The 19,851-nt window shown below is 57.6% G+C and overlaps 3 protein-coding genes and 1 long non-coding RNA gene across 8 annotated transcripts in view; 1 reads left to right on the top strand and 3 right to left on the bottom strand.

The window, feature by feature from the left end:
* KMT2A (lysine methyltransferase 2A) overlaps positions 1–3,657 on the bottom strand; it is a 47,223-nt gene extending 43,566 nt beyond the window's left edge. For all 3 annotated transcript variants that reach the window (XM_075774629.1, XM_075774630.1, XM_075774631.1), the window contains exon 1: positions 3,310–3,657. In XM_075774629.1, coding sequence (XP_075630744.1) covers positions 3,310–3,657 — 348 coding nt within the window. The remainder of the gene's footprint in view (positions 1–3,309) is intronic.
* Positions 3,065–7,302, top strand: LOC142604916 (uncharacterized). 3 transcript variants are annotated; one of them, XR_012838766.1, is made up of 2 exons: positions 3,065–3,123; positions 5,005–7,302. It is a non-coding gene; the product is annotated as an uncharacterized LOC142604916 (long non-coding RNA). The 3 variants fall into 3 exon arrangements; XR_012838764.1 differs by lacking the exon at positions 3,065–3,123 and adding an exon at positions 3,685–3,803; XR_012838765.1 differs by lacking the exon at positions 3,065–3,123 and adding an exon at positions 3,851–4,521.
* ATP5MG (ATP synthase membrane subunit g) lies at positions 6,565–7,894 on the bottom strand. Its single transcript, XM_075774635.1, has 3 exons — positions 7,748–7,894; positions 7,441–7,601; positions 6,565–6,735 (listed from the first exon to the last, which is right to left on the bottom strand). Exons 1-3 carry the CDS (start codon positions 7,809–7,811, stop codon positions 6,637–6,639), a joined length of 324 nt encoding a protein of 107 aa, XP_075630750.1. The 5' UTR covers positions 7,812–7,894; the 3' UTR covers positions 6,565–6,636.
* A 139-nt stretch (positions 7,895–8,033) lies between these two features.
* UBE4A (ubiquitination factor E4A) lies at positions 8,034–18,131 on the bottom strand. The gene is made up of 20 exons (XM_075774632.1): positions 18,064–18,131; positions 17,761–17,944; positions 17,508–17,684; positions 17,193–17,305; positions 16,375–16,527; positions 16,084–16,243; positions 15,677–15,879; positions 15,334–15,525; positions 14,128–14,461; positions 13,758–13,884; positions 12,638–12,945; positions 11,820–11,952; positions 11,361–11,548; positions 10,838–10,938; positions 10,625–10,738; positions 10,026–10,200; positions 9,725–9,905; positions 9,429–9,576; positions 8,983–9,140; positions 8,034–8,778 (listed from the first exon to the last, which is right to left on the bottom strand). The coding sequence occupies exons 2-20, from the start codon at positions 17,885–17,887 to the stop codon at positions 8,640–8,642; spliced, it is 3,231 nt and encodes a 1,076-aa protein (XP_075630747.1). The 5' UTR covers positions 17,888–17,944; positions 18,064–18,131; the 3' UTR covers positions 8,034–8,639.
* Between the last annotated feature and the right edge of the window lie 1,720 nt (positions 18,132–19,851).

Genomic DNA, 19,851 nt, shown 5'->3' with positions numbered 1-19,851 from the left:
CCTAGCAGATATTTAACAACTACGCACAAACTTCTTTTATACCAAATATCGACGTAACGAACCAAGGAAACGCAACCGAATGTCCCTTATTACTAAAGTACCATTCACATCAAGCGGAAAGGACAACACACGGTACAAATGCCACCGTTTTCAACCAGTTATAGCTTTGCTGTGCGAAAAGTTCTCCCCCCGCCCCCACCCCCAAGTCTTGCGGTGTCAAAATCAAGTATCATAATGTTGCTCCCTTAAAGCGAGCCAGTTTCAGGATAACTCAGCGAAACTCAGAGCTGCAGCAGAAGTCAAGGATTCGTACAGTCACCAGAAATGCTCCCCAGAATTCAGGTACCTTTTAGATGAGAAATAAAACCTGTTACATGCCACAAAATGGCCAAGGAGACAAGGGAAAGACTGAGCATAATACTTGCTCTGGAGTTCTTTGTTACATCAAATTTTGAGGCCAACATACAATTTCAACAGGTACTTACACAAGTGAACACCGGAATGCAGCATGCCACCAAGAGGTCAAAAAAATAAGCATGCAGAGCAGAAGTCGTACATAAAAAGATTACACAGCTTCTTCACCTGATCACCATGGGCTCCTGAACTCAAAGCAACAGGTCAAGAGTTTACTCCAGATGCAGAATGCCAACTCAGCTGAAGACTGCAACTGGCTTGGTTCAGGGAAGACCCTCAAGCTTGCGGAGCAGAACGGTGCGAGCACCAGGCAGTTATTCCAAGGATACGGCGAGCCGTAGTAAGCAGGGTTCTTCTTGAACCCCCTTTATCTAGAAGAACACCTCCATCCAAAGCGGGGTACTGCACGGGCACCAGAACTTCACTGTTTCAGCACCAACACAGAGCCACCCTCTCCTCCAAACAGACCAGGAGTGGCACCCACACGGTGATTTCCTAGGCTCTTTTCACATCCCCCACTCCCACCCTGCAGCGGAGAACTCGTACCGCAGGAAAGACAAGCTTGTCCTATAGCTTCTGGTGACCGTCAGCGGTGGTGTGATCTTCGCTATATCACACACAGAGTATGTCACCGGTCAGGAGAACTAGGTCCTTCAATGCAAAAATGATTTGTTTCTCAAGCATCGCCGAAGGAAGGAAAGCACCTCGGTGAGCCGACTAAATCTGAATACTTGGGAGTATCTGCTCGCCGAGCGTGCCTGAGAATGCAGGCACAGGTTGCAAATTTAGAGCGAGGAAAAGCACCCTGGGTCTACCCCTTCCCTGCTCATGACTGGAGAGGTGAATCTCAACCTCCAGACACCAAGCCACAGAGAACTTTTATCATTACTTTCCACCGCATGCAACGCTACTAGAGAGAAGTTTTTAGTAGCTAGACGGAAACCTGACGCGAGAAGTAAAATTCCTAAGATCCAGGAGACACTATCTTCATCAGCTGCTAGCAACAAGAACGCGTCCGAGTTACCTTGATTTACAGCAAAGATGCCCTAAAAGCCAAACTCGCAAAGATCTTTCAAAGATTGTTTTAGAATTTTTTTGAGGCGCAAAAATATACTTTAAGATGACTGGAATAAAAAGAAAACCCAGCATCATCTTAGAAAAAAAGAAAAGAAACAAAGCAACTCGCCTCCCCCCACATAAAAACCTCCCGAGTTGTTAAGTCTGTGGTCAGGTTGGTTAGCCAGATTTCAGTCATTTCTGCCACTGAACTAGCGCTAGTGAGGTATCAACTGCTTTCAAGTAGACCTGGTAAATTCCATTGAACCTAGTCTATTGCAAACAGAAAAATGTACAAGTATCCTAAACCGCAGCCTTTAAGAGACATGAAATAAAAGGGATGCTGGCGGGCAGTCCGAGTTAAAACCCAAAGTGCCATACTGGTGAGGTTAAGAGCATTTCCACGCTCGGCTCCGTGTGTGCAAACACAACCTTGTTCCTCCCCGCACCGCAGCCCGCTAGAGCTGGAACTCTACAGCCCAGGAATTACTCTAGCTCAGCCGTGAGTGACTAGCTCCACTTCACGGCGCCCAACAGAAAACACCAACAGCAAGCCGGAAAGACTCAAGAAAACTGTATTTTTACGTGTTTTAATAAACTCTGATATGGCCAGCAACGGAAAAGCAAAGCAATTGCTCTTTAAATGGGCAAAATATAGACAAAGATATGCTCACCCACTCCACAGCTGACAATCTGCCTGTAGAAGAAGAGACAGAACCAGCCTTTCAAAAAAATTAAGCATTTCTGCTACAAAGGACCTGGGGAATTTTCTTGCTGGCGCAAGGACGCAGCTAACAAGTGATGCAAAACAAGAATCGGGGGAAAAGAACGCTGCAGCTTGTAGTAACTAACACACCCCCATCATGTCTTCCCTGTTCTGTCAATAGGTGGGTTGTTGTCAGACTCTTGCTCTGGCTGCCTTCGAAAGGCTTCAAAAAAAAAAAAAAAAGGCAGGAAGAAGAGCAAGTCAAAAAAAAAAAAAAAAAAAGGGAAAAAAAAAAAAAAAGAAGGCAGCACTCTGGGTGCCAGCAAACCGTGCTCGCACCGGGCCCCGCTGCCCCGGGGTCGGGCTTAGCATCCAGGGCGGCAAAGGGAAGGAGGGCCGGTGCGCGGCACCCACGGCGGGGCGCGCAGGAGGGGCCGATACCCCGGCTCCCCGCCTCGGCCCCCTCCGAGCCCCCTCTCCCGGAGAAGGGCGCGTTACCCCGCAGAGCATCCTCCGCAACGGGTAGAAACGCGAGTCCGGCTCCGCGCCCCAGTTCGCCATCCCCGCCGCGGGGAGAGGAGCCGCCGCCGCCGCCGCCGCACCCCCGCCCCCCGGCCCCATCCTACCTCCCGGTGGCGGGGAGCGAGCTCCTCACCCCCGCGGAGGGCGCGGGAGCGGCGGGAGGAGGATAATGGAGGCGGCGGCGGCGGCGGGGAGGACACACCGACGGCAAGTCGCGTGCGCGGGGAGGGACCGCGCGGCGCGGAGGCGGAGGGCGGCCGGCACCCACCCGCCCGCCGCGCCGGGCTCCCCGCCGCGAACACCCCCACCCCTCCACCCACCCCCCCACCCCGCTCCCCTCCCCGCGGGCAGGCGGCGGCGGCCCAGCGACGGGGCGCGCCCTTTGTGCGGGGAGCGGGAGCGGCGGCGCGGGCCCCGCGGGCGCGGTAGGTGTGTCCGGGCGGCGCGGGCAGGGGGTGTGCGGGCAGGGGGTGTGCCGCCCGCCGGGGCGGAGCGGGGATGCTGCGGGCCGGGACCCGCGGGCCGCGCCGCGCCCTCCCTCCCTCCCTCGCCGCCGCCGTCCCCCCCACCCCCTTCTCCCCCCCCCCTCGCGCCCCGCCGCCCCTCCTCACCTCTCCGCTGCCCGCTTCGGCGCCGCAGGCCGCGCGGAACCGCCGCAGGTTGATGCCGATGGCGGCCGAGACCTGAAGCGCCGCGTCGAAGCCGGGTCCCACCCCGGCCGCGGGGCCCCCGGAGCCGCCGGAGCCCGGCGCTGCCCCGCCTCCCCCGCTTCCCGCCGCCCCGCCGGAGCACGGGCCGCCGCGCTCCCCCTCGCCCGCCGCCGCCGGCGCCGCCGCCGGCTCGGCGGCTCGCAGGCTCCGCACGGCCGGCACCCGCAGCCGGGACCCCCCCAGCCCCCGGCGGCCCCAGCCGCCGCTGCCGGGCCGGGCAGGGAAGCGCCACCGACCGCTGTGCGCCATCTTTACTGTGAGGCGACGAGCCAGAGAGCGGGGCCGGGCCGCGCCCCGCGCCCTGGATATCTCTTCGGCGGCCCGCAGAGGTCCTGCATAACAGCGGACCCGATGCAGGTTGCGGGGCACCGCCATCCCGCCGCCCGGGCACCTGGGTAAGCCATGCGCGACGGGTGCTAGCCCGGCATAACGCTGGGCGATATGCAGGGCCCTGGGCCCGAGCCCCAGCGCGGCCCGCCGCCCTGGATAGTGCAGCCTTCCGCCGCCGCGGCCCCGGATAACTCGGAGGGCCATGCAGGCGCGGGGCACGTTGCGCGCGGGCCCCAGAACCTGGCTGCCGCATAATCGGGCCGCAAGCAGCCCGCATAACCGCGACGGCAATGCCGAGCGAGCGCGCGAGCCGCCGGCGCCCGGGACCGCGCATATAGCATAGTCCGCCCCGCCAGTCCCCTCCATAGCTCCAGGCCGTATGCGGGGCGCGGGGCGCCGCTCGGCGCGGCCCCGGGCCCGGCATGGTGAGGGAGACGCGGGCGGGCGCCCCGCATACCGGCGGCGTGCAGCCAGGGCGCGGGGCCCGGCGGCGAGGCGAAGCGAGGCGGGAGGGCGGCGAGGCGGGCCGGGCCTGCGGCGGGGACCGCCTGACAGAGCCCCTCAGCCGCTGGCGGGGCGCCCGGCACCCCCCCCCCCCCCCCCGAGGGGACACCCACCCCCGCCCTGCTCCGCCAGGCTCCCTCCGGCTGCACCCACCCTTCTCCGGGGCCGGTGCGGAGCTCAGGGCCTGCCCTTCCCCTCCACCTTCTACCTGCACCCCCTCGCCCCGTTTGCCTACCGGGCCGGGTCAGCGTCCCGCCAGGTGCCATCTCCAGGAAGAAGGTAACGGCGATGGCACTAGGCCAAGCAGCTCCCTCCGGTCCCCGGCGTCACTCGCGCCCGCAGGTTTGCCTCCATCTTGCACGGCACAGCAAGAACGGGGTTAAAAAAATCCAACAAGTGCCCGTTGCCTTCCCTGAGAAAAACAACACTGCAAACACAGGAGCATCAGTCATAAAACCCTTCTATTTGGGGAACAGAAATACCTGTTTCCTTTAAAGCTCATCAACCGACGGGAGGGAGTGACTGAGGAGGGAAAAAGGCTGTTTGCCCCTTACAGAAGCAACCGAACAACGTCCGTGATGTTACAGAGGACGGAAAAGCTTCTGGAGCCCATCGCGTTTGCGGATGCCGCTTCTGCTTAGTTCACACTAGATGCGCCACCGGGGAGGAGGGTTGGTTCTGCTTTGTGAGCAGGGCTAGGGTGGCTTCTCACGAGGACTTCCAGGGAGGACAACTAAAATTAGATGGTTTCTGTGTCTCTAGGGAGTGTGAAAGGGACTGGAGCGTCTCCAAGCTCTCCCCTGCAACGCTAGTCGAGTTTAATCCAATCCTCCCAACTCAGAGAGTGTGACAGCCCCCGCGACCCGGTGCTGCTGTGCGAGCTGCGGCACGGGGCCCCGCTCCCGAACGCCGGCCCTGAGAGAGCGGTACGTGCAGGTAGGAACAAGTCGCACAGGGCGGGCAGGCCTTTGAGCGCGATCAGGCAGACTTGCTCTCTCAGGGAGGTTCTCTTGGGTCCAGAAACCTTCTGCAGATCAAGGTCGCGCTTTAAATCCCGTGTGCCCTCTCTTGTCTGTCTCTTATTAAGGAATACGGACTGCAGACCCCCACTGAGGGGCCCGGGGGGGTTCCCCTCACTGGTATTTATCTGCTGGTTCGTGAAGGCAGGAGGGGAGAGGTCCCAGGGAGAGGCAGTTTTCGGGGCCGTTGTTCACCCTCGACGGCACGTGCGCCCGCCGCTCAGCCAGGGCGTTTGGCTGCAGCCCCAGTTAGGTTTGCCGGTGCCCTTTGCGAGAAGGCGTCAAAGTCCTTGGCAGCACAGAGGAGCACCCAGCAAGCCACAGGTATAAAAGTTTCTTCAGGACCTCTGCGGCCACTGATGACTTTCCGGTCACCGAACAGGAAGCGTGTGAGCTCACCTGTGCTACCCGTCAGGAATCCAAGAGGCCTCTCACTGGGATGAAGCATCGAGGAGGTCGGCTCTGCTGCAGGGAGAAGAGAAATCGCCGTGCTACTGGCGCAGCCGCCCCGGAGACGTTGGGGTCACTCGGGGCAGCCAAGCCAGGGGGGCTGCGGGTTCACCGGGGAGCCAAACACAAGGCCCAGAGGAGCAAAGGAGCAGCTGATAGGGTGACAGCATCAACGAGAAGTGATACTGACCAGGAACCATCTTCTAAGACAATAAAAACAGTTAGGTCCTACCCCAACAGGACTGCTTGGCTTCAGAGAACTCCTTCTACTGTTATTTTCTGAACACACGTTCGAGTGCGGGTGACCTCACCAGGTTTTTGTATGCACCTCTACATAAAAGCTTGTGGAAAACAAGCAAGCTTGTGGATTTCCAGACAGCTTGCACCTCCAGCCAGTGGCGAGCTAAGGTGACGCGTACAGCAAAGCTCCGCTTACCTTCAAAGTTTTCCACTCAACAAGCCGCACCCCAAACCAGCAGAAGCGCGCGGAACACTGCTACATCCTCTACGACATAAGCCACGCCAGAGAGCTTTTGGGAGCGTAAATAAAGTACCGGCATTTCTTTTTGGTTCCCGCTCGCTGACGTGAAATACGTTCAGAAAGAAATGAAAGCATTTGCGCTCTCGGTTTGAACCCGGGGCTCTCGTGCCTCCCCTAACGCTGTAGCCCAGGCGCGGCGGCTGTCCAAAGAACGAGCCCAGGTGCGGCAACGGAAAATGGCGTCAAAGCGCCGCCTCAGGGGACCGGCCTTCAGGCTCCCCTCCCAGGAGCCGACCTCCACCGCCGGCAGCGCGACCGGGTCGGGGCCAGGCTCGCGCCCCAACCGCCACAAAAGACCACGAAAGCTCGACATCGGTTCCTGGCTTTATTGTCACAGACCCCCGTTACAGACTCGGGACCCACGGCGTTACTGAGGGTGAGCCTTCAGACGTTGTACCCGATCAGGCCGCCCTTGCCTATGATCTCCCCGATGTAAAACCACATCAGCACCTCCGTGGCCACCAGACCGTTCCTCAGCGCTTCCTGAAAGAAAAAAACAAACAAAACAAAAAAGCCACCAGTTAGACTGTCAGCTCCTGCCACAGCTTTTCTCCTCGCTCCTGTAATCGAGCTCCAGGTACGACTAGCAAAGCAGTGAACCAATTCGCAAGGCAACGGTTTCAGAAAAGAAAAAAAAAAATAATTAAAGTGCAACGGGGTGTTTCTCGTGTTGAGCTGCGCCCCAACAAACCACGCTGTTAAGGCGGTTCCAAAACGCTGGGTACAGCCTCAGTGGTAGAATAGTCAGCAGGACCTGAAAAGGCTGCAGAGCTCGCCTATTCCTTGGCTCATCCAGGAAAAAGCGGGTAAATTTTTGTAAACGTATAACATTTTGAAAGCCTGGCACCAAAGGAAACGCATCTTTGGAACGCAGGCGACAGAAACCCAGCGCAGCGCGCGTCGATTCCAGCGGGCAGGTTTGCAGGGAGCGCCGTGGGGATTCGCTGCTACTCGGAGAAGGAGGAGGAGGGGGAAAGCAGCCTGACCCGGGTTCTCTGCGGGGAGCAGAAAAACCTCAGGAAACAAAAAATAAAAATCAGAGCACTGGGGCAACGGGACACCTCTCGGGTCACCGTGACGTGCCAAAGAGCCTCCGAGCCAATCTCGGGCAGAAAACGCCCAGGCAGGGGTAGGGGCAGGGAGACCGTGCCTGGAACGAACACCGCGCACCCCGGGCCCCTCCGTTACCTTGACGGTGAGCTGCGCCAGGCGGCCGGTCTGGAAGCCCCTGACCATGGCCTTCATGCTGTCGATGGCCCGGGGGATCTCGGCGGGGGTCGGCGGGGCCAGCTCCACCTTGGCGTAGTACCAGAACGTGGCCAAACGGGGCTTCGAGTACGCCACGGCGGCTGCCGGGAAGGGGAAGGGAAAGGCGTTTTCCCAACGGCGGACGCCCGCGGGGCCTCCCCGGGCCCCTTCCTCGCCGCACCCCCCCCCCTTCCCCGGGCCCGTCCCTCCCCCAGCCCCCTCCGCCCGGCCGGAGCGCCCCGCTCACCGCTGAGGAGCTGCGGCCCGCGGGTGGCGATGCGCTGCGCCAGCCTCTGCGCGGCCTGCGCCATGTTGCGGGGCCCGAGCTGAATGTCACCCCGCCGCCGCCGCCACTGCCGCCTGCGCCGCGAGGACCCCGCCGCCGCCGCTGCCTGAGCGCCGCCTGCCCTCCCCAGCGCCCGGCAGGCATCTGCCGCGGGCAGCCCGTAGCGAGGACCCCCGGCCGGAGCCGCGGGTTCGAGACCCGGCGCTGCCGCACCCCGGCCCAAGCGTCTCACTCAAAGCAAAGAGGCTTTTCTACAGCTCGGGGCTCCCGGCAGCTTGCCGGACCTCCACCGCTCATCCGTATATTTAATTTCCACCGCCTCGCCGTTCCCAGAGATCCTCTGGAAGAGAAACCCGGCTACACCACCGGCACGCGCACGTAGCACAACCGTCCCCCCCTCCAGCCCCCCTCTAACCCTGGGAGCGGCTGTGAGTGCGGAGGCACCGCTTTCCCACGGAACACACGGCTACAGAGGTTAAACACAGCAACAGAACAGAGGGAGGTTTTTGGTGTCACTAGAAGAGAACATGGCCAAACACAAAGAACAAGTAAGAGAAGGCCGGGGGCAGGAGGCAGGCCACGCAGGAGGGGCTGCGGTCTTCCCCCGCGGCAGAGGCTCAAAGCTGTAGGGCAGTGGAAAGTCTTAGTATTAAAGAGTAAGTCTCAAGAGGGAAAGAGAGAACGAGGGAGGGAAGGGAAGGTCCTAGGAGAGACTCCGGAGGCGCTGGCGATGCACTAAACACGGTCTGAATTAAGGTGGCGAGTTGCACAGATGCTCTGGAGCTCCAGCTGCTACCCCTGCAAGGCGTTTATCTCGCCGGTGATTGTAGGCCTAGGGATGAGATCCTGGTTTTCAGTTCAGCGTGTCCTTCAGCTCCTCCTTCTGCTTTTTCCTCTCTGCCAGCCACCGCTGGATCTTCTCTTTCAGCTCCGTGTTTGGTCTGATCTGGTCCATAGTGAGGGGGCTCCGATTGAAAGGATCTGTCTGGTCACTGAAAGACAAACCATCGAGAGGATTATTTGGATGGCCCTGGCACTAGAAATAAGAAGAAAAAAAAAAAAAGAGGAAGAGAGGCTGGGAAGAAGGGCACAATCTTCCAGCTGTTGAGCAAAGCAGACACACCGAGACCAGGCATGGTTGGGTAAGGGCAACAGATCCCCAAAAAGCGTCAAGGTGTGAGACTCGTGCTGCGTACCTGAGGAGGTGCCGGGCTATGGTCGACCGGTCCACGGTGACGCGGGAGGAGGGCAGTATCACAGGGTCCGACATCAAAGTGCTCATGATCGGATCCAGGAATTCATCGCAGGCATCCGCATACGTCTCCTCCTCCTGCTGCTGGCGGTCTGCAAGAGACTGGTGGGCACGCACGGCCTTTAGAGACTCGGTCTCACGGTTCTTTTGGAGCAAAAACCAGGTTTGCTCCTAACTCACAGCTAAAGCATTTACAGGTCCGTGCTAGCAGGGAGCCCTCCCAGCCACCCCACCTGAGCCTCAGATGAAGCCCCGCTCCCAGAAATCCAGCTCCACAGGAAAGACACAGTGATATGTAGATGGAAAAGGATGCCAGGAACCAGTTCCACCTTTTTTTTTTTCTGGTTTTTTTTTTTTTTTTGGTGAGCTTAAATTCACTCCGGTTCTCACCTTGATCCTCTCAGCCAGGTTACTGAAAGACACTATCATGTTGCCAGGTTTGTTGATTTTCTTCAGAACCCGAACGGTCTGGGCAAAGAGTGTCGGTGAATAGGAGCGGCCGTCCTTGGGCACCGTGGCACAGAAGTTTTCTTCATCCCTGGAGCACAGGTTAAAAGAGAGCAAAGGTTTAAGAATCCACGTTTGTCGGGCTGTGAAACACAGTCCCCACAACAGCTGCAAAGAACTCAAAGCTAGAGAAAAGCTTTTCTCCCAGGTCCTCCCCAGAGCGACCCACAGTCCCCTACCCGAGGTTTAGGTAGATGGTACAGATGTCAGACACGAGCTGCTGCGGCTTGAAGTCAAACTCGCTGAAGTCCTTGACTTTCAAAGCTCCCATTTTAGGCCCAACCAAGTGCTGCAGGAAGTAGTTGAGCATGGAGATGATACGCTCAGCAAGGAAAGGATGGACAAACAAGGACTTAATTTCTGGAACAGAAACCAACAGTTGCCTGAGCTTCACAGCAATCCTGTCCCACTATGACCACCCGGAAACCAGGCAGGGCCCTTCCCCGGGTCCCAGCGGGCAGGAGGGGTTGCTCTTCCTACCTGAGGTCAGGAAGGCCAGGGTGCCGATGGTTTCGTTGGACATGATGTTGTGGAAACGCGCCAGCTGGCCAAACATCTGCAGGCTCGACTCCTTCTCGCGGCGAGCCTCCTGGGACAGGCTGTCCCACTCGCCGCGGTCCTTCTCAATCTGCTGAACTTTAATCTTACTGAGGTACTGCAACGAGAGGGCAGGAAAACGTCTGGGACAACAGGCGGGCAAACGGGCAGCGACCACTAAGCCAAAGCTGCGCTGCGTTAGATGTTCGAAACCAGACAGGCAACATCCACGTTGCCTGTCTCATCTGCTGGCCCTCCAACAACCGATTCTATCGCAAGTAAAAGCTCCCCAAAAAAGCCCTTTCTAGAAGCAACGGGCAGCGCTGACAGGCATGGAGAGGCAGTCACCACGCGCCAGGGACGCGAGTTCACCTGGCGCTCTCCTTGTAAAGCCAAAGAAGAACTGCCTGGAGACAGAAGGCCCTTGCGAGGCTAAAACACCCGCGGAAAGGCCGAGGGGATTTGATCAGCATCGCACCCAGCCATCTTCAGGTGAGAACCATTGCTTACGCGATGCCGTCAGCATGCGTGCTCGGCCCTACCTGTATGGCTTCATCCAACAGGAAAATGGCATCGTTCATGAGCAAATTAAGGAAGCGCAAGAAGAGAGGGGGGTTCATGGCCTCCAGGTTCTCTGAGGCGTAATCAGCCAGAGCCTGCGAGGAAGGAGAGAACGGTGAATGCCGGGGCCCGGTCCCGGGGGCAGGACACGCAGAGCTGCAGGCGCACGCTTACGTACGCGCCTCTTGCCTCACCTTTATGCTCTGCCGGTAGGAATCGGTGCCCCACATGTACCTCAGGATGGGATACATGGGTCGGCGGTAGTTAAACTTCTGCTCAAACTGGTGCGGGTCACCTAGGCGTAAGCAAAAGCGAGAGCGTTTCAAGGGGGCAGTGGGCACAGACAGGGGCTGTTAATTCCTCTTCGGTTTGTTTGAACTGAAACAACTGCTCCCGTACAGGTCAGCGAAACCTGTCACCAATTTCCAAGCAGTACAAGAGATCCTGCAGTGGAAGAGGACGGGCGAGGACCCATAACAACCACTGCCGAGCTAAACAGCTGGAGCTCCAGAGGTTATCCTTTCTAGATACGCAGTTCTGCACGAGCCAGAGAGTGGGAAAGACCAATGCTTTCCTGGAATGCCGCCTGCCTAACACAGCGGAGCGGCTTAACGAAGCGCAAACGGATTCATTTGTTTTCACCGACATACTTTGAACCCTGGAGACATTCCCCCCTGCAGATGTTACAGACAACTCTTCCCCTTACACAGCACTCACCAGTAAACTCGATATCCACAAAGACTTTGATAAGTGCCTCAGCAAGATGGGCGGCGTTTTGGTAAGAGCAGAACACTCGCTTGCGATGAAACACACTCGAGACGAGCGGGTTCTGGGCCTGATCTAAGTGAGGCATCACCGCTTCCAACACTTCTGCCAGCTTGGCTCGCAGATGAGGGTTTTTCATCCTGCAGGAGAAAACAACAAAGCAAGTCCTCATAATACGACCAAAGCATGCGTTTAGGCACCAAATCCCCTCGCACAAAGCCCGTGTCCTTCGGGCAGGGCCGTGTTCACTGTGCCTGCTGCAGGCAGAATTTAGCTTTTCCAGTGAGATCAAACCGCTCGCGGATATCTAAACCGAACCCCAAGACGCCTCCAACAGTTTCCACTTGCTTGTTTCCCCTCTGGGTGCTCTGCACATAGGCACACGGGGCTTACACCCGGGGCTGTACGTACCTCTCCACGTCACCCATAAAAACTGTAATAAAGTGAAGGACGTGCTCCAGAGAATCGGCAGAAGTCTCCAAGATGTCATCAGCGAAACGCCGCAGGAAAATGAAGAAATCACCCAGATTATCGGCAAAGAATTCTGCAAACAGAGATCACACGTGAGTTCCTCCGAGAGCAGCTCCTTTTGCCCTTTTCTAGCCTCCTGTGCACTCTCCCCTCACCGCCCCGATGATAGTTTTGGGAAATAACAAGCTGTATCGGAACACCACGCTCGCAAAGAACGCCTGGCCCGATGAAGTTTGTAACACGCAGGATTCGCTTCACCGCTCTCAGACATCGGGTCACTTACAGAGCGAAACCCAGCAGCTGTCTGGCCGATTGTACGCGCTGTTAAACAAAAAAACTCCAGGGAAGAGAATCTCTGGACGACAGAAACCACAAGGAGGGTTCTGCGCATAGGGAGAATAGTAAATCAATGTGGCATTTGGCAAAACTTTGCGAGCTGGCCGCGAGAGGGATCTTTAAAAGGTCAGCAGCGTCAATACCCTAAGCGTGCCGCCTCGGGGAGCCCCAGACTTTCAAGCGACCCTCTTCGGAGAGAATATTCTACGCAAAGAAAGACGCCCTCAGTTGTAGCGCTGCGTCCTGCCCTGGACATACAAGCGCTTCCTCGGACAGCTCTCCCAGTGCTCGTCCAGGCGGTACCACGATTACAGCTGCGTGCGCGTAATACTCTGAACGTGGAATGACGCCCGTTGCTTTGGACGGCTAATTGCGGCAGGCAGGCAGGCAGACCAACCCAGCAGCAGGATGAGAAGCTTCACCTGGCACGTAGGCCAACGCGCTGTTTTCCACCTCTGGCAGGGGGAAGCTCAGCTCCAGCGGCTCCGTCCCGTGGTTCCCCATGGCCAGCTGCACCAGCAGAACCGCCATGGACACCTGCAGATTCAGGCAGTTCTGCAGCATCTGCGGCTCCGTCATCGCCGTCTTGGTGGAGAGATAGATGGTCATCAGGCGCTCGAACTGCTCCCTGAGGCTGTCGGCAGCGGGGCTTGAGCTCTGCTGAGCTTCTCGCCAGGCCACTTGCAGGCGGTGAAGGCTTTGGTTTATCTTTACCATCTGGTCGTGCAACCTACCAGGGAAACAAGGCGAGGGGGCGATGAGACCTATAGATGTTCAGAGTGCCTGAGCTATACGTAAGCTAGCGCGCGCTTTCATCGCGTTCAAACCATTTCCTGCGGGTAATCTATCTGGGGAGGGCCGGTGACAGGAAGCCTTCAGAGAAACTCAAGGCAGGGCTTGGGAAGACACCGGACCCCGCTGAGGAGCTGCGGTGGCCTGCAGAGCGGTCTGCTAAGGCCCTCGGCAGCGAGCTGGTGCAGCTGTGAACCCCCTTAGCTGACCAAGGTCACGGATCCGGCAAGCCCGGGAGACGCCTGTGAGGTGACGTTTTCAGTTTCCCAGCAACAAGCCACTTGCATAACTTTTTTGCCTATTTCTATATTTAGAGAATAAACCAGAAGGGGACAGTGCTTGGATCGGCGGTGACCTCGCAGTATCCAGGCAACGGTTTGCGGAGGGAAGCTGAGAAAAATAGTGCGTCTGGTGTCCGGAAAATCCTTTCCTGGAAATGGACAGCTACCTTGCATTTCTGCTTCACGCACAAACAATCCGTTTACTGGGGCGGTTCGGAGCGCGTGCAGCGGGCAGGAGCTCTGCCGCCGAAACGCTTTCTAGTAGAGAAGTGAGATGCCAGTGGCTCACTCCCGCGAGGAGAGGGGGGAACCACGCGACCCAGGGACACCCAGCGCTTGGCTGTCACGTTTCTATAAATAACGCGGAGCCCGTAAGACTGTTAGCCTTGACCGCGAGCAACAGCAAAGAGAGTCTCTTTCCAAAATCAGTCAGCCCGAGGCGAAGGCCTTAAGGACACAGAGCGGTTACCTGTGAAATCCCAGGTGAAGGGTGTACTGCGTGAGGACCAGGTTTTCCGTCACTAGGTTGTAGCTGTTTGCAAACTCCGGCTCTTGCTCGCTCAGGGCAGGTATCAAGCACGTTTCTTTTTCCAAACCTGGAACGAAAACCGTCTCTCAAGTCCTCCCCCAGCAGCGCTGGTGAGGGGAGGCCTTGAAAAGGCCCCTGCGGAAGACACAAAACAACCGCTGACGATGCTAGGCAGCGTTTTATTTGCATTTGGCTCTCCCCCTACCAGTCACTCCTTTAACTCTGCCGTAACGGCAGGCATCACGAAGCTGCTAAGGACCCGAGGAGACGCCCTTTCTCCTTCTCTTGCTCCCCCAAGGTTTGGGCGTACCTTTCATATGTACGTTCTTACTCCTCCTCTCCTCTTCGTTCAGCTCCTTCAGGGCACAGTAGGTAGGGTTGAAGGTTAGCAGCCTGGGAGATTTTGGCTTGCAGAAGGGCTGGCACAACTTCAGGAGGGCAGCTCCCAAGTTGAGGAAGAAGGCATCCGAGGCATACATCTGGAAGAAGATCTCCGGCATCTGGTTAGCCCAAATTTTGGTGCGGCCCGCGTTCGCGTGGAGGCAGTTTCCCAGCCAGGAGAGAATCTTGTGCTTCGTCTCTGGAGATAACTGCAGCAGGTTCTTCAGCATCTGGTAGATCTTCTCGTGGAACTGGGCCATAAACTGCGACAGGGAACAGAGGGAGTCGTGGGTGGGAATCGCTCTTTTGCTCTCGGAGCCCTCCCGGTTCCTGAGCCCACCCTGCTCTTCAAGGGCAGGGCTTCCAAAGCCAATCATGGCCAGGCCGCCTCTATTAATCGCCTGCCAGACACACACGTTACGAGCGGGCCAAGTCCCAAGGCCAGCAGCAAAGAACAATCAGGGATGTACTCAAAAGCAATAGTCAAGAGCAAGTTGTTTCTGCGGGGAGTAAAACCAACGTTGTTTATGGGGTTTTGGCGGCAATTGTGACCCTCGAAAGAACAGGTGACTGGGAAGGCCCCTCTCCATGACCCCTCCTGCTGTATTTATGTCTCACTCCTGCGTTTATATCCCGCTTTCTGGTGCTTCCCTCCTCCTGAAACGATCCCGAAGATCCTCCTAGCACCACTCCTCCCAGGCTGTTTGTTTTTACAATGAGAGAGAATGCTGCCGGTCGCTTTCTCTGCTGGGGAGTCAATTACCTTTTTAATTACAGGACAGGTACCGCAAACTATTTCCTGGAGATTACATCACCTAAGGTAGATTACCTTCGTGTAGCACCTCGAGTTACGGTGCCGGTATCTGGTCCACAAGTACCACAGCTCAGACAACTACTCTGAGAAAACACGACTCGCTCGACGCAAAGACTTTGGTCTTGTGCCAACCCGAGGAAGCGAGCGAAACCGTTCGCTGGAGAATCCAAAGCAGTTTTGTGACTGGCTTCACCACAAGTCAGACTATTAAAAGAGCCAGCAGTGGAACTCGAGTCCTGATATCGTGCCTCGAACCCTCAGGCAGGGAGAGAGACACCACTAAAACCCAGGGGGAAGCGGCACTGCCGCGCTTCAGCCCACCTGATGGATGTTGGATTCTTGCACTTTGATCTCTTGCGGGCTGGACCGAGATGGATTCAGAAAATAGCCGTGGTTCTCCACGACGCCGGGGGTCTTTAACAAGCAGGAGATGTTTAAAATAGCACCCAGCAAAGTCTTCTGGTACATCTGTCCGTTGCTGGGATCCTTGGGCTGGATGTAGCCTGCAAAAACCTGGGGAACACAGCAGGATGTGCTGGCGGTTGTACGAAACCCCCCACAAATGGATGGGTTTGGGAGAGACTATCAGAAAGGGGAGGATCAAGGTTCAACCTCAATAGATCGGGTCCTATAAACGCGTTTTGTAAGGCGGGGGGGCACCCACCTTTGCTATGTCCTTCTGCTTTGTGAAGTAGAGGAGCACGTCGAGGTAAGTGTACAGCAGGATCTGGCAGAGGTCGAGGTCCTTGATTCTGCCCAAGAGGATGTCAAACACCGGAACCATGACCTCCCCAAAGGTCCGCACCTCCTCGTCCATCGTTAAGGCTTCTATGACCTCCTCAAGAAACTCAGTCATGTCTTCAAAGTCTAGCAGGGGAAGCAAGGCTGTTAGTCGCGACGCTCCGAGCGCCCAAACCTCAGCGTGCGTATAAACCTAAACACGGCCCTCCCTGCTTTTAACAACGAGGGGAGCCAAAGCTTCGCCCATGTCCGGGACGCTCTTCCCGCAAGTTTTAAGGCGAAGGGCAGCCTCGCAGCACTCAGCAAGAGGCACGAGGCAGCCGGACTTACGCGCCCCTCTCAGCGCCTCCAGCATCAGGTCCACCAGCTGCTCGTACACGTTCTGGTTGACGTAAATCTCCGGGGTGAGGAGGACGGTGCGAGTGTTTGACACGGTCAGGTTCCGGCAGCGCACGGCGAAGGGCAGCAGGTTCTCTGGGACCTTTGTTATCTGCGCAGGGAGAACGAGACAGAGTTGGGGCCCCGGCATCCGCTTCCGACCGTTAAAACCTCAGCTCGGTCACCTCGGACCAGAAAATGGGGTGACAGAGCTGCCTTCTTCCTCCCGAAGCCCCTGCCCACCTCTTCTCTTGCCCTCTGGGAACAGGCGTAGAGGTAGCGCAGAATCTGCCTCTCCCCGGCGTCCCGGTCAGCAGAGAGGTTCTGCGTGCTGGTGGAGGTCATGTAAATCAGGTGGTTTCCGGGCTCCTGCAGCAGCAAGCGGGTGAACAGGGCCTAGGCACCAGCAAAGACAGATGGAAAGTGAAGTGGCCCCGGCAGAGAGACAATCCCTCCAGAAAAAGAAGTGTCATATCGCCGCAGGCTAAGTTAGTTCTGCCCGGAAGAGTGTTCTTTGTCCCTCGTCGAGTGACACGGCACTACAGCATAAACCCTCAGGCTTGCTCCTTGGCTAAACAATTTCTCTGGCCCCCTTTAAAGAGCAACAGCAGCCCTAACAGAAGTTATTTTCACTGAACCCTCCGCCCCAGGAACGACTAACTCGTGTGCAAATGAAGCTCAGCAGGAACGCCGATCGCAAAATTTTGTTCAGCAGAGCAAGAGACAGCACGCTGCCCCGCTGCCCGCGGCATTTGCCTCCCACAACCGCGCGCAAGTCTTCCCCCACGCCCCATCCAGGCCAAATGTGTTCCCCTCCCCGCCCCCAGCCGCTCTGCACAGCAACAAACTCCCGCAGCCTCCAGGAAGAGGGGCCCCAAGCAGCAAATTCTAAACCTTTCTCAGCCCAAAAACCCCGTGGCTGTTTCCAGCGGAGCCGCAACCAGCAGCTGCGGCAAACAAACTGTGTTCAGGGTGTGTCCCGCGTGCCTTGTGAGGCAGCAAGTTCAGTTCCTGTGGCTAAAGCAAGCAGAACGTCTGCGGCCCCAGGCGGGCAGCCCTACCTGCTCCACATTGTCCATGTCCAGCCAGTCCTGGTCATCCAGGTCCGCGGCCATTTCTTCCAGATAGACGCAGCGTGCCGGGATCCCGTTCCCGCTCTTCATGCTGGGGTCGCCTGGAAAAAACACAGAGTGACTTGTTTCACCTAAACCGACAGAGGACGTGCCCGCAGGCGGGGAAACCCACGGGCAGGTCCCTCTCCCAGCTCTCCCCGTCAATTCCGGGCGGATCCGGCAAGCTCTGCTCAGCACCAGGGAGCTTCCCCGACCCGTAACCGCCCCCCCCCCGGCCTGATAAGGAGCATTCCCAGCGCTCACTGTTGTCGAGGGTGATGAGGAAAATCCTCTGGATCATGTGGTTGATGTTGAGCTGCTCGCAGAGCTCCCGCTGCGAGCGGAAGGAGCGGCTGATCTCGGCCACCGAGTAGTCGCAGTCATCCAGGCTCTCGGAGACGCTGTTGTCGGAATCATCTTGGCTGACCGAAGTCTCATCGCCTGCAAAACGGAGCTCCTCAGCGTCCCTTCGCCTCCGCCGGCGGCACCGGAGCCCGCGTCCCCTCCCCTTCCCCACCTGTCAGCTGCCGCAGCTGCTGCTGTTGCTTCTGGACGGCGGCGAAGTGCTTGGCGTCGGCGATGGAGCCGAAGAGGGCGGCGAAGGGGTTGCTGGAGATGCTGTTGTTGTTCTCCTGGTCGGTCATCTCCCCTCAGGGCCGCGCCATGCGGGGGGGGGGGGGGGGGGGGGGGCCGGGGCAGGGCTGCGGGGAGAGCGGCCGTCAGGGCCCGGACCCGCCCGGCAGCGCTGCCCGGGCTCCGATCCGCTCCCCCGGGCTCGGCCCGCTCCGTGCGAGGGCGCGGCGGCCCGCCGGGCGCTTACCGGGCCCTGCGCGCTCCTCCGCCGCCGCCAACCGCCGGACAACACTAGCGCGTCACCCTCGTCGCACCACAATAGACGTCACCGCGGCGCGCCGGAAACCGGGCGGCCGCGAAGCAAGCGCTTTTGAAGAACGGCGGGGGAGGGGTGGTGGGGCGGAGTAGCCGGTGGGCGGCGGCCGCCCCCTGGCGGCGCGGAGGAGCGAGTGCCCCTGCGGGGACACGGGGGACACGGGACACGGGGGACACGGGACACGGGGGACACGGGACACGGGACACGGGCAGCAGTATCCTGAGCGTGTTCGCGTGCCGTGAAACGCTAAACCCCGGCGTAATTAGCCGAGTTGGCGTTTGTCAATCGCGCGGCGACCGGGATTTGAATATCAACGCTATGCAAATCACCTAATTAATATGCAAAAACGAGTCAAATGACATGCAAATGAGGCGATTAATATGCAAAACGACGCGTGTCTCATTTGCATATCCAAACACCTGTTTGCAATTGCATAAAAGTACTAAAACACGAAAAAAATTTTTTAAATTTTTTTTTTTTAAAATTTATTTTTGGTGGAGGTGCGTGAGGTGTGGGGGTTTTTTGGGGGTACGGCTGCAGTTACAGCCTGAACGCTCTGTGTGTGTGTGTGTGTGTGTGCATACACACGCGTGTGTGACGCTGGTGCAATCCATGGGGCAGTGGGACCATTGTGGGGGGGGGGAGAGCTGGGGCGAGCAGCGGGGTGAGGGAGGGGGTTCTGCCCCTCTGGTGAGACCACCCCCACCACCACCCACAGTGCTGCGTCCAGCTCGGGGGTCCCCAGCACAAGAAGGACGTGGAGCTGTTGGAGCGAGTCCAGAGGAGGCCACGGAGATGATGCGAGGGCTGGAGCACCTCTGCTATGGAGACAGGCTGAGAGAGTTGGGGTTGTTCAGCCTGGAGAGGAGAAGGCTGCGGGGAGACCTAATTGCGGCCTTCCAGTACCTGAAGGGGCCTACAGGAAAGCTGGAGAGGGGCTGTTTATCAGGGAGTGCAGTGACAGGACAAGGGGTAATGGGTTTAAGCTGAAGGAGGGTCGATTCAGATTAGATCTGAGGCAGAAATCCTTCCCCGTGAGGGTGCTGAGGCCCTGGCACAGGTTGCCCAGAGAAGCTGTGGCTGCCCCTGGCTCCCTGGCAGTGTTCAAGGCCAGGTTGGATGGGGCTTTGGGCAACCTGGGCTAGTGGAGGGTGTCCCTGCCCATGGCAGGGGTGGGACTGGATGGGCTGGGAGGTCCCTGCCCACCCAAACCAGTCGTGGGGTCTGTGAAAAAGAGGTGATTATCCCACTGCCATTAGCACTGGTGCAGCCTCGCCACCAGTCCTGCGGGGGGTGTGGGGGTGTCTGGGACCACCACTGCAGAAGGACACGGCAGTGCCGGACTGGGAGAGAGAGAGATCGCCTTTCCTTTTGCCTTCCTTCGCCTTCTCCTCCTCCTCCTCCTTCTCTCCTTCCTTTTTTTTCCATTCTGTTCTTTTTCTCTTTTCCTTTTCCTTTCCCCCTTTCCTTTCTATATTCTATTCTACTCTATGTTTTATATTTTATTATTTTATTTTGTTTTATTTTGTTTTATTTTGTTTTATTTTGTTTTATTTTATTTCTTTTTATTTCATTTTATTTCATTTATTTTAGTTTGGTCTAGTTTAGTTTATTCTAGTTTATTCTATTCTACTCTCTATTCTGTTCTATTCTTCATCTTTACAGTATGAAAGTGTACTAACTTTGCTTTTTATATACACACACAAACATGTATATACA

This window comes from Balearica regulorum, chromosome 23 (assembly GCF_011004875.1).
Source record: "Balearica regulorum gibbericeps isolate bBalReg1 chromosome 23, bBalReg1.pri, whole genome shotgun sequence".
Lineage (NCBI taxonomy): Eukaryota > Metazoa > Chordata > Aves > Gruiformes > Gruidae > Balearica > Balearica regulorum.
This window is presented reverse-complemented; position numbering and strand designations above follow the sequence as displayed.

Coding starts and splice junctions, on each gene's coding strand:
- UBE4A (XM_075774632.1), bottom strand. CDS start 17,887: ATGACCGACCAGGAGAACAACAACAGCATCTCCAGCAACCCCTTCGCC. Junction 17,306..17,507: donor CCTCATCACCCTCGACAACA/GTGAGCGCTGGG, acceptor TGTTTTTTCCAG/GCGACCCCAGCATGAAGAGC. Junction 15,880..16,083: donor GGAGGCGCTGAGAGGGGCGC/GTAAGTCCGGCT, acceptor TTCCCCTGCTAG/ACTTTGAAGACATGACTGAG.
- ATP5MG (XM_075774635.1), bottom strand. CDS start 7,811: ATGGCGCAGGCCGCGCAGAGGCTGGCGCAGCGCATCGCCACCCGCGGG. Junction 7,602..7,747: donor CGGGCCGCAGCTCCTCAGCG/GTGAGCGGGGCG, acceptor CCTTCCCGGCAG/CCGCCGTGGCGTACTCGAAG. Junction 6,736..7,440: donor TGGCGCAGCTCACCGTCAAG/GTAACGGAGGGG, acceptor TTTTTCTTTCAG/GAAGCGCTGAGGAACGGTCT.